General features: G+C 34.7%; 1 protein-coding gene across 1 annotated transcript in view; it reads left to right on the forward strand.

The window, feature by feature from the left end:
- Window positions 1-17,503, forward strand: part of LOC145291571 (E3 SUMO-protein ligase RanBP2-like) — a 194,824-nt gene that overhangs the window by 96,852 nt on the left and 80,469 nt on the right. The window contains exons 18-19 of the mRNA XM_080137647.1: window positions 4,001-4,202; window positions 6,906-7,055. Coding sequence (XP_079993773.1) covers window positions 4,001-4,202; window positions 6,906-7,055 — 352 coding nt within the window. The remainder of the gene's footprint in view (window positions 1-4,000; window positions 4,203-6,905; window positions 7,056-17,503) is intronic.

The following is a 17,503-nucleotide window of genomic DNA, read 5'->3' on the forward strand; positions in this document are numbered from 1 at the left end:
GGACTTTGATTATATTTTTACAATCACAGGAAGAAAAGTTACGACCGAGCAAAGTTGGCGAAGAATATTCCAAAATTGATAAGATAAATCGGTATATATCCTCCATTTTCATATAGATAATAGTTTCAGAATTATTTTCATGTATATGTAAATATCTGATAATTATTAATTGTGCGGAAATTTCTTAAATGTTATGCTTTATAGAAATTCAAATCCGCTTAATGGGGAAAACGGCTTGCTATGCGCTGATCAGCGCTCAGCTGACTAAAGTCAGCGCATTAACGAGTTTCATTTGTATTCTCTTAAAAATAAAAACCCCACTTTTTTCTGCTTTCAAAACGAAAGCAGAAAAATCAGTTTCATTTTTTATTCTGAGTTTGAAAAAATTATTTTCAAGTTTTTCAAATTTGATTTCCAAGCAATACTATTTTGTTGTTTTTAACGCTTTTAGTACACATGTACAAAAAAAAAAAACCCAACAAAATGTACGAAGTACATGCGTTTCTGTTATCATTGTATTTATAACTTCTTATTTGTACTTAAGGTAGAATTGTGTTTTTTTAGTGGTAAAAAAAAAAAAACATAACAAATAAAAGGTTCTTGTGCCCTTACGCTACCATGCTGAAATAATGTTATTTAGAAACCCATTCTTTACATGGGGAAAAATGGGTGTTTTGTTAACTATTCTGTACTTTCACCTAACAATTAAATAAAATATATCGTGAAACTTGAATTTATTTTTAACTTATTGTCAAGACTATTTTTTCGAATCTGTAAAAGTTTTTTAACTGAGGATATCTAAATAATAAGGCGGTTCGATAAAGAATTTCATTGTGATGCATTTTGTAAATTTTTACCTTAACGTTTTTCTTTAAAATGACTACCTTTAAAAGTTTGAGTAAGCTGAAAACGAATATCGCATTTAAATTTTCCGCAAACAGGTAGCTTTCTGGATATTAAGCAATGTTGTTTATGTTATTGCTGGTGGCCATCTTGGTACATGCGTTTGTGCATAGTTTCTTGGGGTTACGTTTGTGGGCTTGCGTGTACCAAGATGGCCACCAGCGATAACATAAGAAATGACATTGCTTAATATCTGGAAAATTACTTACTTGCAGAAAATTTAAATGCGATATACGTTTTCAGCATACCCTAAAATCTTAAATGTTAAGATGGAAACAAGTTGAAAAATTACATTTTTATTTCCTTGTTTACATAGTTGAATTTTCAGTAAAACAGAATAGAAATGGCAAAAATTACCATCAACTAGTGAATATATAGTTGTTGCTTATCAGGATTCCTGGTATCCTTGTAATGTGAAAGCTACATCAAGGATTCATATAGAGTACAATTTATGGTTGCATCTCAGAAAATAGGGGTATATTTTGGGCCAGATAGAAGATTTACAAAATTGAAAATTGGACTGGTTCCAAAAGAATTTCCATTTTTTTACAGAAATCCAAAATCTATATGAAAAATTTTCTTTGATTTATTTCTGAGATTAATTCATATCTACTCAATTTTTTTCTTTTCTTTGAGGGGAGTAGTAAATAACCGCCATGAATGCTTTTTAGACATTCAATGGCTACACCACAGATTAAGCTCTCCTTTGGCGAGAGGCAGGAAAATGCCTGCTCTCAAAGCTTTATTTAAATATGACAATATTTAATTTTGTTCATGAATAGACACCCACTGTATGATACCATGTTCTAGTTTAAAAAGAATTGAAATTTGTACATCTTAATTTATAATTCATGGCTTATGGTAAAGAGATACATCAGATTTGACTGCATAATCAAAAAGAGCACACAATTTTACATAAGACTGCCAAGTTTCATGAGAATAGTTTAAAAAATAAATAAATGGTGGCAAAATTACCAAATTTCTTGAAATGTTGAGGTCCATAATTTAGTCCACTTTTTCTAAAGAAAAATGTCCACAGAAAAGCCTAAATTTTGGCAATTCAAATTCTCATAACTTTTGAACTACTAATGGTATTTGCATAATTCAAACGGTTTTAAGCATCTTTTACATAGCTCTTTTCATGCAAGTTGATAAAATAACAATTATCTAAAAAGAAAAAATCAACTTGTAACGCTACGTGTAGTTATAAATAAGATTGTCCAAATCATTGGGGTCATATCACTGGAAGAATACATAACATAATTAAATCCTTCTTAGATAAGAGAAAAATCCAGATTGTCCTTGACGGTCATACATTTAAACAATGATATAAATGTGGGAGTGCCTCAAGGGTCTATCCTTGGACCTCTGTTATTCCATATATTCATAAATGACCTCCCTGACAAAATTGTCCCTTAGATGGATATATATGCTTATGACCCCACACTCTATAACAGACACGACAGGAAAACAATGAACACATATCTAAAGAAATGGCAGAAACACTCGAGGAGGATGACCTCCGATCCGTAGTGGAATGGGGACAAAAATGGATGGTCACATTCAATGCTGCCAAGACTAAACTTGTTTCCTTTAATAATTACAAGAAACCTTCCCTACCACCAATAGCAATGGCCAATGACTCTTTATCTGAAAGTACATCTTTTAAACTCCTCGGCCTAACGTTCACAGGAAACATGATTTGGGACAATTACATTGAGAAAGCTATAAACGCCCAAAAGTATCCTATACCTCTATAAGGTCACCATTCACCCATGTATGTAGTATTGTTGTCATATTTCGGCTGATGCATCTGCCACTAATCTCTCGCTCCTGGATAAGGTTCAAAAGAGTCGCCAATCTGATAGGTCCTGAACTGTCATCTAAACTTCAGCCTCTGTCCCATCGACGAAATGTTGCATCCCTCTGCCTGTTCTACAAGTACTTTAACAGTGAATGCTCTGACGAACTGCAAGCACTTGTGCCCCCTCGACGTAAATACCTCTGACAAACCCGACCAGCAAAATCACACCCCTTCACGGTAGAGATCCCTAGATGTAAGAGAGCCTTTTACTCCAGTAGTTTCTTCCCTAGAACCGCTAGACTTTGGAATTCCTTTCCGGGTCCCTGCTTCCCCAACTGTACTGACATGCAGAAGTTCAAGTGTAACGTGAACCAACATCTTGCTGCCCAACTCCCTACACAGTACCCCTGATGCTTATGTACCTGATAGTAGCCCTCTACAACGAAGTGGCAATGTGCCTTGTTTGGGGTGAAAATGCAATAATAAAAAAAATACCCTCATTATGAATCAAACATTTTTACAAAAATAATATACTATTAACTGATTACAATGAATTTTAGAACCATGTGAAAATATATAAACTACCATTTAGTAATTGCAATAGGCTGTTTTATTAAATGAACAATACCAATAAGAACCATTTAACAAGTTCTTCTGGGAGATCTAAAATAAAATAGGGACTGAACTCTTGAGAAGGTAAGTGGCCACTCAGGAATTACTTCATATGACCAAAATGATGGCTGACGTTTAATATTTCTACATGGTGAAAAGAAATTCATTGTAGCTGCATGTTTGATTTTGGCTATCAAAACAAAAATGAAAGATATGTTTGAAAAATTTGACCTTTTTCTTTTCTTAGTCAAACTATACTAAACAATACTAATACATGACCCTCCATGTTTTGGAAATTGTTTTATCTATAACTGACATGTTACATTTTTGCTGCTTAAGGAATATTGTCAGTGAAAACATTTGAGTGTTTCATTAGAAATGACTACATTGCAAATAATGTACAATAACCTGCACTAAAAAATGAAAAATAGATAAACTATTACTTTTTGTTTCTAATAGGATCTTCAGGAAGAAAATTTTATTTTAAAATATATTTTATTTTGCTGTCCCTTTTCTCTTGTGTTTTATTGTCCCTTTTTTTCTGGTGTTCTTGCGTTGTCTCCTGTCTCGTCTTTTTTTCCCTCCATTTTCTTCCCATTTCTGCTTCTCCTCCCTCATTTTGTAATTTTTCTTCCATTCCATTGTTTCTTTCCTAACCTATTTCTAAACTTTTACTTTCAGGAACCTTGTGCTAAAAATGCCAAAAGAACGACTCTTTGCTGAAGACTCTGATAACAGATTGGACGCTTCCCAGATTAAAGAGATGTTGAGTGATGCTGAGTATCACTTGGCACTTTGCTTTATGAGGAGAGGAGAACACGAAGAGGCTATTAAGCGATTTGAGAATCTCACTAATCCTTGGGCCTCTTACCATGCGGCTCAGGTAGAGCAGCTCAGTTTTTTATTTATTTTTTAATACTCTAGCCAAAAATGACTGCAGATTTTGATTATAGTATTATTTCAACTTTATTCTAATCATATATAACTCTGGTTAAGGTGCTTCCTTTAGTTTAAGGAAGCCTACGCTTTCATGTCAGTTTTAAATCTTGTTAGTGACTGCATTTTTCTTCAATGCTGATTTTTATTTTTATTTTTTTAATGGCTTTATGTGTGCACAACAGAATTCTTCAATAATGAAGAGGCATATTTTGCATGAAATATATATTTTCCATCCTTTACGTGACATTTTTACCCCAATCCAAAAACGGTTTTATATTCCTTTTTAATACATAATTCTTCAGATTAGGCTTTTACTATTTTCTTACAATACATTTCACTGGCTAAAGTTACTTTGTTCTGTGTAAATTTTTTTTGAGGAGATCCTATGGCATTATGCGTTTGTCCTAGCGGTGAGGTCCAAGAATGATCTGATGTAGCCTGCAAAATTTTGTCTAATGTGTTTTTGATCTTGGGCAAGGGTTAATCACACCAATTCCTCCTCCTTCGGTCAAGTATCAGGTCTTCTTAATCGAATTAGCCATAGTGTTTCATTTCATCTGACCTATCTTAGTCCCAAGTTATTATCACTGTTTTTTGAGTGGCCAAATGACTTGTTATTAATTTCATGTCATGTCATCCTACATTTTTGAAAAAAACTGCAACTCAATTCTGATGGCTATATTGAATTGCTGTTCACTGCTGTCAAGCATCTGCTGGAGAAGGTCTGTCTAAAGCCCATATGTGTCACAGCAGTACTCTGCTCTGTCACATCTAGAGAAGAATGTCTATAATTTTACCAGTCTCAACTCACCTGGTTGCAGCACGATACGCTATTATGTGTGGAATGCAATTGAAAGAAATCAACTGTATTACCCGTAACATGATGAACAAGCTGATTGCCAGGATAAAACTGCTGTTCATGCATCTCAAAGGACATTGCGAAGACCGTGGCGGAGAATTCGGATTTTTTTTTTTTTTTTTTCTTTCAGACAATACATTAAATATACTGGTCAACTACAAATTTGTTGTCTACATTTTTTCAGCTGCTATAGAACAAATCTGATGCACTGAATCCAAAAATCAAATTGGTTTTGCTCAATCAGGTCAAGTTTTTTAAACTATGGCCACATATCAATTTTTACATTTTTATACACGTGTAGAGCATTTTAGAAGTTGGTGAGGATAAAATACCATGTTTCGATTGGAAATGATTATTCTCTTGAAATATTCAGATCTGATAGTTTTGGGTGATTATCAACAAGGGATTAAAAACCTCAATCTTCCAAAAATTGGTGCTCAACATACACGAAGGAGGACTGATCTGTGTGGGAAGAGTTGATGCCTTGCAAAGAAAGGAAGGTCATCAACAACCCTTTGGTGGACATACAGAATACTCTTCCCACAGCTGCACATCAGCTTAATCAAGCAGTATACCAATGCTTTGGACAAGGATGGTGACTGCTTCAATTAACTTGTGCCAAACTTTTTCAGGATTGAAAGCTGGCATCTTTGATGGTCCTCAGATCCAGCAGCTCATCATAGATCCAAAGTTTTAAAACTCAATGAACAAAGTAGAATTGGAAGCATGGAAGGCATTTGTTCTGCTAGTGAAGAACTTGACAACAATAAGGCCAGAAACTTTGCAGAATTTGGCAACAACATGCTAACTGCTTTTAGAAACCTGGTCTGCAACAAGCGTCAAGATGCATTACCTATTTTCACATATGGACTGATTTCCTGAGAACCTGGGTTCAATCAGTGACGAGGAGGGTCCTGATTCTATCGGGACCTGAAAGAGATGGAGACGAGGTATCAGGGTTGTTGGGATGCAGTCTTGATGGCTGACTAGTGTTAGAATCTGAAGAAAGGTCTCCCTGCTGCTGAGAAGAAACAGATCTTCAATCCCTGAAATTTGAACAATAGTTAAGCAACATGCAATTTACATGTACTTTTATCAATGTCCACCATTCAGTTTACAGTAATCGATGTTTCAATCAGGTAATCAATATATTGTTGGCAAAACATTTTTTCTCTTAAAAAACATATTTAGGGTGATATGTGTTGCTGAAAATCAACTGATAATGACATGAATGTAATCGATTTTTGTCACTAGATCTGATTCTTTTTTCAAATCAACTCCTCACAAAAACCTGACTTGATGAAGATGCCATTTCCTGATTCAGCAGTGCAAAAGTACTTTAAATCAGTTGTAGAAATATAGGCAACATTCAAAAATGAAAATTGTTGCTCAGTGTTATTGAGCCAGATATGTTTTTCACTTTTCTTTCCAAAATGTATCAAATTTGTCTTTAATACTTTGTATATAAAAAATATGCACAAATCTGAATGTTACCAGAATTTTATACAAATAATAATCCTCAGATTTTAGTTCCTACTAAAACTTAATGAGTAATACTTATATTTTTTCTGTTCATACATACACACAATTACATATAAAAAGACGGTTAGAGTTTTAAATTAGTCTCTGAAATACCAGGTGAATGTTGTGCATACCATTGAATGCCCCATCCCTAACAAAAAGATGAGGAAAAAAATTTTTTTTTAATACACTGTATCTACTTTTAGAATGTTTAAAAGAAATGAAAATGTGCTGTATATTTATTAAGTGATGGAATTTTCTTTTTAGATTTATCGAAAGTTGGCTTTGAATGAACACAATGGCAAAGGAAGAGAGGAAACAATATCCGATAATCATAGCCATTATACAGTTTTATTGACCAAAGCGAAAGACGCTCTTTATGTCACTTTAGACCGATTAAAAGGAAATAAATCCCATGTAAGTATCTAAAATTTTTATTTTTTTTTATATGTAAATGAGCCACCACTTAGTAAGGCTAAAAGTCACTCAAGTATTAAGGTTAGTGAGATCGTCAGTTGAGTCGAACAACATTGAAAGGATTGGCAATGAGTGGAAAGGACAGAATTTGATTAAAAGGATGGCTCAACAAGTAATTGACATTGGACTTGAACCATTGTAGCCATCAGGAAAACAGTTCCATTGTATTGTGCTCCACAGGTGGTAAATTCTTAAATTCTTTTCATGGCAATTCCATTTGGATTTAATTACAGAAGGGAAATTTTTTGTAGTTTTTTCTGAAATGTTTTCAATTTCTAATTCAATATAAACTATACATTTTTAATAGATGGGCGTTTCATATCTTCTGTTTTTTTTGTTTTGTTATATATTTTTTGTTTTGTTATATATTTGTTTTTTGACAACTTTTTCGAATCCACTGTATAAACAAGATTTTGATACTTATTTTGATTTTGAAAAAAAACATTTGTGGCTGTTCGCAGTAAAACATTGTTTTAATTCGTTGTTCAAAACTAATTTAAAGAATAAAAGTGCATGCAAGCTATATATCTACAAAAGTTTATTTTGTTTTTTTAACCATGTTTTTAAATTTGACGAGCAATGTGAGAAATTGCAACAGATTCATAATGCCGAATTGGTTGGGATTGTTATTATACATTCTGAAAACCGAATAGTTCTAAACTAATGTTATTCTGATAACAAAATAGCTCTCATTAAACATATAAGAACATTTATATTCATATTTTCATGTTTTTCTTAATTCGTTCTTGAATAAAAATTAAAGAACGCGTGTTGTTTACACTGTGCTGTGCTATGGCTGATTCTACAGGCTGGAGCTGCTGCTGCTGCTGCTTCTAGTAATACTAACTTTATTTGACCAAATTCGATAAATAGAAACAATTTTTTTTTCGGGTAGGTCCTTTTAAATTATCAATTACCGCGGTCCTACTACACATAAAATAATACTTTTAATTGATAAAGATAGTAAAAAGATTGATTTACTTACTACTGGGTGTCCGAAGAATTTTTTTTTCAAAATGTTCAATACTCGTCATATTAAAGTCTTATTTTTAACACGACAAAAAAAGAAATGGTCAAAAATATTTCGGACACTTGACAGTATTAAGATTAACACCTCTTCTAATTGGTTCCCAAATTTCATGACGAAATTCTTCATACAATCACGGTACGGACCTTTAGAAAACGGGGGGGGGGGGGGTCATTACAAAACCTTACCGAAAACGCCATTTTATGACATTCACATTTTCATCACTTTATTTGCTTAAAACTCTTGAAATATATAATGTACATTCATATTTATTAATTCATTTGAAAGTATATTCATTTCCGAACCAAACAGTAGTAATTTGAAGACTTGAAGTGCTTTGGTTTAAAAAATATGGCTATTTTAGTAGAACTACCTTGAAATCTGTGAGTATCCAAAGCGTTTTTTCGTCCATGTGTATTACTAGCAGAAGAGTATCCCTCCTCCCCCCAACACACTGGGATCATCTGTTTATTGTAAGTGATAACCCATAATACCTGGATTCTGGTGGTTGAGCAATCTGTGTTCTGGTCACCAAAGTTGTCACATAACTTGTAGCAATCCATTTTGCTTTTTAATTATGGTCTCGACTGGTGGTTGAAGTTGTCCGAATGGATAAATCAACTGATTCCTTGTTAGTATATATATAAATTATACTAGCATGCCTCCCAGCATTGCCCCATTCATAAAACATGCTTAAATATATTTTAATTCATGCAGATTTAATATTTATTATAGAGCTAATACTTTACTGATTATTATTTTGTACCTGATATATAGTGATTTCATGTTAAAAACAAATATCACTTGGGTGCGATCAGCTAAAATCGAAACCAAAACATTTAGTGCTCCATCTTTTATCATTACAATCTATTCCATGTCCTTACATATATAAAAACTTGCAAAATAACTTTGCAAAAGGTATAAAAATATAGATGTGTAGAACATCACTTTATGTTGAATTACACTGCCAAATTCCAATTTTTAAAATTTTGATCCTTTAGTAGCCAAGTAGTAAAAAAACAAAACTTGAATTTGTTCCACAAGTCCAAATCCCCTATATATGAAGTTTCAAGTCTTTAGACTAAAAATTGAGAGTTTGGTAGAGACCATTCCTCACACAAGGTCACACACACACACACACATATATATATATATATGAATATTCCTTCTTCCAGTTTCTCTGACTGTACAAACGTGCAGAAATTTAAATGTAATATGAATAAGCATCTTAAGATCTCCCTATAAATCAGACCCCTTATTCATAATAGCCCCTTCTGGCAGCATGTCTTGTGTTATGATATGTCCCTCGAGGGGATTCAAATTTGGAATTTATTCCTGATTACATATCGTAAGAAAAATATGTAAAATGCTGATTGCGGAATGTTATGACCCAAATGGCAAGGTAATCTAAGGTTCTTCAATACCGTCATGAAATAATCCAAAGCACAATTTAACAAGACAAGAAATGACTGGACATATCGTAAGAAAAATATGTAAAATGCTGATTGCGGAATGTTATGACCCAAATGGCAAGGTAATCTAAGGTTCTTCAATACCGTCATGAAATAATCCAAAGCACAATTTAACAAGACAAGAAATGACTGGACATAACAAGGTTATACATTTGTATTTATATATACATTGACTATTTTATTGTGCAATAAAATTTAATAAACATGTAAAAAAAAAAAAAAAAAAAAAAATCGTGCAAACCTTTTACCACTGGCAACGCCCGCTTCAGAGAGTGAAAGAAGAAGAAGAGAATGGCCACTGCGTCTATTTATAGACTAGAGATCATGGGAAGAGTATGCAAATAACTTTGGACGGTTTTGTCCTATAAAAAGCCTGTATTTGGGAGAGAGGGTGTCTTTTTTGTTTGGCAGAAGCAATTGCTGTCGGAAGTGCATTGGACTGCAGGATTGAAGAGTGAAGATTGAGTTGTGGGGTCATTGTATTTAACCACAAGCTATTCCGGCCAAGAACAGATCATGGAATCTGGGATGTTGAGATTGGAAAAAGATGTGATACCACCTTTTAGTGGAGAAGGTGATGTAGTTGGATAGATAAAGAAAGTAAAACTGGTGGCTAAGCTTCAACATGTGCCAGACCTTGCCAGTTTTATTCCACTTTTTTTGCAGGGAGATGCACTCGCTCTCTATCTTGAGATGAATAATGCAGAAAAAGTTGATTGCAGAACCATGAAAGTGATGCAGGAGGTTCTAGCTGAGGTGAAAAAAGAAGACCCTGTTAATGGCGCTTGGCACATACCTGAAGTGAGCACAGGAGTCGTGTGGTGTGATGCAAGCAATGTTGCAACTGGCGTGGTTGTCGAGATTGGCGGTGTGGTGGCGGAAGATGCAACTTGGCTGAGGAAAAGTGATGACTTTAATCACATTAACATAGCTGAATTAGATGCTGTTCTAAAGGGTGTCAATTTAGCTATCAAATGGAGACTGACAAATATTGAAATAAGAACTGATTCAGCCACTGTACTCAGTTGGGTGAACTCTACTGTGGAGGAGAGTGGCAGAATACGAACAAAGGGTGCCGGAGAAGTGATAATAAAGCGGAGATTAGGGATGCTTAGAGAGTTGATGTCTGAATTGAAACTGCAAATAAAAGCAGTGTTTGTGCCTTCTGAAAGAAACAAGGCAGATGCGCTAACACGGATAAAAAAAACAGTGGTTAATTGAGAAAGAGGAGGCGCCGATATGCTGTCTTGGAATTGGAGAAATTAAAGAGTTGCATGACATGCATCACATGGGAGTGGAGAGAACATTATATTTGGTGAGGCAAGTGGATCCGAATGTAAAACGGGAAGAAATTCAGATGATAGTAAAGAACTGTGTTCGGTGTCAATCGATCGATCCTGCCCCAAATATACATAATCCTGGGGAAATTGGAGTTTTAACGAACTGGACGAGACTAGCTATTGACATAGCACACTACCGAGGGGGAGCGTACTTATCAATAATTGATTGTGGGCCAAGTAGACTGGCGATATGGAAGGAACTGCGAGTGGAAGCCGCATCTGCAGTTGCAACTGAATTAGAAAAGGTGATGCTTGAACGAGGTCTAGTAAGGGAGGTGATAATGGACAACGGCACTGTTTTTCGCTCAGAAATCTTTCAGACGATGCTAAAAAAATGGAAGATTAAAAGTTATTACAGGGCAGTCTACAGACCTGGAGGAAATGGCATTGTGGAGCGACATCATCGAACCATGAAAGCAATAATAGCTGAGAGAGGAAGAATATTGCCTGAAGAGGCCACATTTTGGTACAACATGTCCCCTAAGGTCGGGCAAAGAGATGACACAGTACCACATAGAGCAATCTTTAATTACGAATGGAGGCATCCTAGAGACATGTCACCGGAAATTAATGATCAAGGACCAGCCAGAATCCAAATAGGAGAAGAAGTTTGGGTGAAACCGCCTAATGCCCGATGCACAACGCAGTGGGGAAGAGGAGTGATAACAGGAGTGCAATCCCCAAACAACTTAAGTGTCAATGGAATGCCATGACATGTTTTAGATTTAAGGCGTGTGATCCATTTAGGTGATGAGGATGGTGGTACTGAGCCAGGGAGTGATGAAGATGAACCAGTGCCGATGCAGAGACCGCAAAGAGAATGCAATGCGCCGATCTGGACACGGGATTATGAGATGTGAATGATCTTTAATGATCATGGGGGCGTGTAGTAAAAAAAAAAAAAAATCGTGCAAACCTTTTACCACTGGCAACGCCCGCTTCAGAGAGAGAAAGAAGAAGAAGAGAATGGCCACTGCGTCTATTTATAGACTAGAGATCATGGGAAGAGTATGCAAATAACTTTGGACGGTTTTGTCCTATAAAAAGCCTGTATTTGGGAGAGAGGGTGTCTTTTTTGTTTGGCAGAAACAATTGCTATCAGAAGTGCATTGGACTGCAGGAATGAAGAGTGAAGATTGAGTTGTGGGGTCATTGTATTTAACCACAAAAAACAATGCAATGTCCCAATGGGTCAAAACAAAACTGGGCGAACAAAGTAAGTCATCAAGTTAACCAATGTCTTTCTTTTTCTCTTTTAAACAAAACATAGAATGCAATGTCCCAACAGGTCAAAACAAAATGAGACAGTCCGCAAGAACCAATCTCTCTTTTTCTTTTCTTTATATTATACTAACGGGGGTACCCTGTTTAAATATTATTAAAAAAAACAAAAAAACGAGCATTATGCAAACAAACCATGTTAAAATTTCTTAAAATCGGGGAAAACAAAAACTAAAAAAAATAAATGCGAACGTGATGGGAAAAAAAACAAACGTGATGCAAAACGGTGTTAAAACTTTAAAATATCTGAAAACGAAAAACAGCGAATGCAAAAAATGGCATAAATAACCCTGTTTCAGTTGGCGGAGGTTAGATGGAAACCAAAAGTAATAACCCTGTTTAAATATTAAAAAAACAACAAAAAAAAAAAAACAGCAAAAAAAGTTTTGGGAGGGAGGTAGGCTCGAACCCGAAGCCTTGAAGTTAATAGTCTGACGACATAGCATTACGCCACGAAGGCAGGGACTTTAAAATAGTTGAAAATAAGGATTTAAAAACGAAGATGGTTTTCTAGATCAAGTGTCATGCCATAGGAGCAGGAGCAAAGAAACAAATTCAGTGTGAATTTTGTTATAAGATAAAAGTGGTGTTTGTAGGTGTGTGTGTTTTTGGGTAAATGAAAACACCGGGGTGGGGTGGGGGGGTTTAAAAAAAAAAAAAAAAAAAGTTTTGGTAGGTAAGTATGAGGATCGAACCCGGACCCTTGAGGCAAAGTTGGAAATTAAAGTGTGAAAAAAAAAGCGTGCAATGTTAACCACTGGGCCACCACGAAATACTAAAGGAAACACGTTTGAATTTATTTAATTACCTAGAATTGGCAGGTGCACGTTTTAATGACTTAATTAAGTCAGCTTTGACTGCGGGGTATTATATCATTTACTGTGGGAACGCTTTTTTATTTTCCCAAGATGTTGGGGGGGGGGAGCAGATCAACATAAAAAGGGGATTGTCCAAATTGAATAGCAATTGTCTGGTATAAGGAAAATATTTCCACATTGATCAAAGCTGATTGCTTTCGGATGTTTCCGGCGATCGCGACCGGAAAAATACCGCCAGAATTAGTGTCACTTTTATTATACAAAATAGCCTAATCCACATGCGGCGAGCGAAAAATGTTGAATATTTATCTTTTCAAAGTCGAGCAAATTAAATAGACAGGCGACCTCCATTGTTAACTCGTAGATATTATGATTTATATGTGATATAAAAAGTTTTAAGTTGTGAGCCAACCGATTGCCTCTCGGAAAAAAGCTTTTTACAGATATACACAAAAAGCGAACATACATACATACATACATTTTCGCTTTTATATTTATAGACTAGCAGGGGGTACCCGGCATTGCCCGGGCGTTTGTAGGTGTGTGTGTTTTTGGGTAAATGAAAACAAATCGTTGGTTGTTTAAAAAAAACCCGAAGCCTTGACGCGAAGTTGGAAAATAATAAAGTGTGAAAAAAAAACGTGTGACTTGGCAGGCGCCCATTCTGACGAGTTAATGACATACACTTTGAGTGTGGGACAGTGTTTTATTTACCGCGAGTCTGTTCGCTTTTTTTTATTTTTTTTTATTTTATTTTTATTTATTTTTTTTATATGAAAAAGCTTAATGCAGCAATCAAAAATTGTTGAATATTTATCTTTTGAAATTCGGGCGCGATATAAAAAATTTTAAGAAGTTGTGAGGTGATCGATCGGTTCTCGGAAAAAAGCCGTTTTGGACATACACGAAAACGCACACATACACAAACATTTTCGCTTTTATATTTGTAGATTAGATAGTCAAACAAAATCAAAAGTCTGAAGATTTTAGTTTGGCTATTCATGGGAGTAGACACAATTGGTTGGGATAAAAGTTGGGGGATTAATGATCACAGAGTACTTATCTCTTAGAAAAGGTATAATCCGAATGAGACGAAAAATCCACAGAAATAAAATATTCAAGAGAAATCATCGTCCAATTTCAAGCTTCCCGGAATTTAAATATTTTGATGTTCGTGGTAAGCATGGTTCTCTGGAGTGCCTGCTCTTTTCTGCTGCATCGATACATATATATATATATATATATAGGCATGTTGGCACTTTATCCGATGCAGCTATCTCTAAATTGAGTTAATTAGGACGTGTGGCGAATTTAACGATTTCTTCACCATGGATTTTATTATTCTGGATCTGACAGCGTTTGGATGCAGAATTATTTTTTTAAATTAATATTTTCTGTACATGTTTCATTTGTGTACCAACTTTATTTCAAATTATTTGCCCTCCCTCTTTGTTTATGAAATAGGGAGGAAGAATGAATGTGAGGAGGATAAGGGGATAAAGGAATGTGACGTGATGAGGGGGATGGAATGACTCGTTGTCTGTGTCATTTCTGTTAATAACTTAACACATAGGTAATACAAATTTGTTGTTTTTGCCCCGATTGAATAAAAATCTAATCCAGGAAGGAGGGGGTGGGGGATCTTCGTCATCACACATCTTAACTGGTATCAACACTTAAATGTGCTCACACATAACACTTGTTTGAGGTAAGTAGAAGTAAAAAAAAAAAATATGAGTACATCCATCTCATAGAATGCCATAGAACTGTAACCCTATGCAAACAAAAATTTGTGTGTCCAGACTCAAGATTTCCCTTGTTTTCATTGACTAAATCCCATTTTAGTCAACTAAAATTTGTCTTTTTTATTTTTCTAATTGTTTTGAGTAACTTTTCTTTTAGCCTTCCTACATCTTTCTCCCTGTATGAGTGCATGTTACTATATACAAGAATTTTAATCATCTAATTGTCATTTCTCATTGGTTAAGAGAAACATTCATTAGCTACAATCAAAACAATTCTAATTTTGTTATATTAACTTGTTAGTCTATAGAAAAGTAAGTTTTGGTTTAAGAAATATGTTTGTAACGCTACCAAAAATTGTGTAAATTTGTATAATACTGAAGCTATATATTCTAATAATGCATTTCCCCTTAATTATTTTAAGATTTTAACATCAGTGTATATATAGATGTCAACAACAACAACAATATATATATATATATATATATATATTGTACGTTAATCAAGGATATTACTTCTTAGAGCTACGTTATTTCCAAATGTTGTCTATTTCGCCATAAATATTCATTTTCTGGTTTGCAATGTTTCTTAACATATGTCTACAATTTTTTAAAGTATTATTTCTAAGTTTATGCGTTTCAGCCACAAAAATTAATTTTGTAATGTAAAATGGAATAAAAAGAATTAAATGTTTCCCCTTTTGTAGTATCTTTTCCAAATACCACAATAACAAATAACAATGTGCACTTGGTACAAAGAGCATTTCTTGTATAGAAATGCGAGCAGAGTGTCTACATATGGTTTTTAGCAGTCTTGGTGAAAAAAGCTGTCAACAAATATTGTTGACTTAGTGACATTGCAGATTGCTATGTGAACATATATTGTTGACTTGGTGTCATTGCAGACTACCATGTGAACATATATTGTTGACTTGGTTTCATTGCAGATTGCTATGTGAACATATATTGTTGACTTGGTCTCATTGCAGATTGCTATGTGAACATATATTGTTGACTTGGTCTCATTGCAGATTGCTATGTGAACATATATTGTTGACTTGGTTTCATTGCAGATTGCTATGTGAACATATATTGTTGACTTGGTTTCATTGCAGATTACCATGTGAACATATATTGTTGACTTGGTCTCATTGCAGATTACCATGTGAACATATATTGTTGACTTGGTCTCATTGCAGATTACCATGTGAACATATATTGTTGACGTGGTGACATTGCAGACTGCCATGTGAACATATATTGTTGACTTGGTTTCATTGCAGATTGCTATGTGAACATATATTGTTGACTTGGTCTCATTGCAGATTGCTATGTGAACATATATTGTTGACTTGGTCTCATTGCAGATTGCTATGTGAACATATATTGTTGACTTGGTTTCATTGCAGATTGCTATGTGAACATATATTGTTGACTTGGTCTCATTGCAGATTGCTATGTGAACATATATTGTTGACTTGGTTTCATTGCAGATTGCTATGTGAACATATATTGTTGACTTGGTTTCATTGCAGATTGCCATGTGAACATATATTGTTGACTTGGTTTCATTGCAGATTGCTATGTGAACATATATTGTTGACTTGGTCTCATTGCAGATTGCTATGTGAACATATATTGTTGACTTGGTTTCATTGCAGATTGCTATGTGAACATATATTGTTGACTTGGTTTCATTGCAGATTACCATGTGAACATATATTGTTGACTTGGTCTCATTGCAGATTGCTATGTGAACATATATTGTTGACTTGGTCTCATTGCAGATTACCATGTGAACATATATTGTTGACTTGGTGACATTGCAGACTGCCATGTGAACATATATTGTTGACTTGGTTTCATTGCAGATTGCTATGTGAACATATATTGTTGACTTGGTCTCATTGCAGATTGCTATGTGAACATATATTGTTGACTTGGTCTCATTGCAGATTGCTATGTGAACATATATTGTTGACTTGGTCTCATTGCAGATTGCTATGTGAACATATATTGTTGACTTGGTCTCATTGCAGATTGCTATGTGAACATATATTGTTGACTTGGTCTCATTGCAGATTGCTATGTGAACATATATTGTTGACTTGGTTTCATTGCAGATTGCTATGTGAACATATATTGTTGACTTGGTTTAATTGCAGATTACCATGTGAACATATATTGTTGACTTGGTCTCATTGCAGATTGCTATGTGAACATATATTGTTGACTTGGTCTCATTGCAGATTACCATGTGAACATATATTGTTGACTTGGTGACATTGCAGACTGCCATGTGAACATATATTGTTGACTTGGTTTCATTGCAGATTGCTATGTGAACATATATTGTTGACTTGGTCTCATTGCAGATTGCTATGTGAACATATATTGTTGACTTGGTCTCATTGCAGATTGCTATGTGAACATATATTGTTGACTTGGTCTCATTGCAGATTGCTATGTGAACATATATTGTTGACTTGGTTTCATTGCAGATTGCTATGTGAACATATATTGTTGACTTGGTTTCATTGCAGATTGCTATGTGAACATATATTGTTGACTTGGTTTCATTGCAGATTGCTATGTGAACATATATTGTTGACTTGGTTTCATTGCAGATTGCTATGTGAACATATATTGTTGACTTAGTGACATTGTTGACTTGGTTTCATTGCAGATTGCTATGTGAACATATATTG

Source organism: Euprymna scolopes, chromosome 12 (assembly GCF_053919585.1).
Source record: "Euprymna scolopes isolate OS-2025 chromosome 12, ASM5391958v1, whole genome shotgun sequence".
Classification (NCBI taxonomy): Eukaryota; Metazoa; Mollusca; class Cephalopoda; order Sepiida; family Sepiolidae; genus Euprymna; species Euprymna scolopes.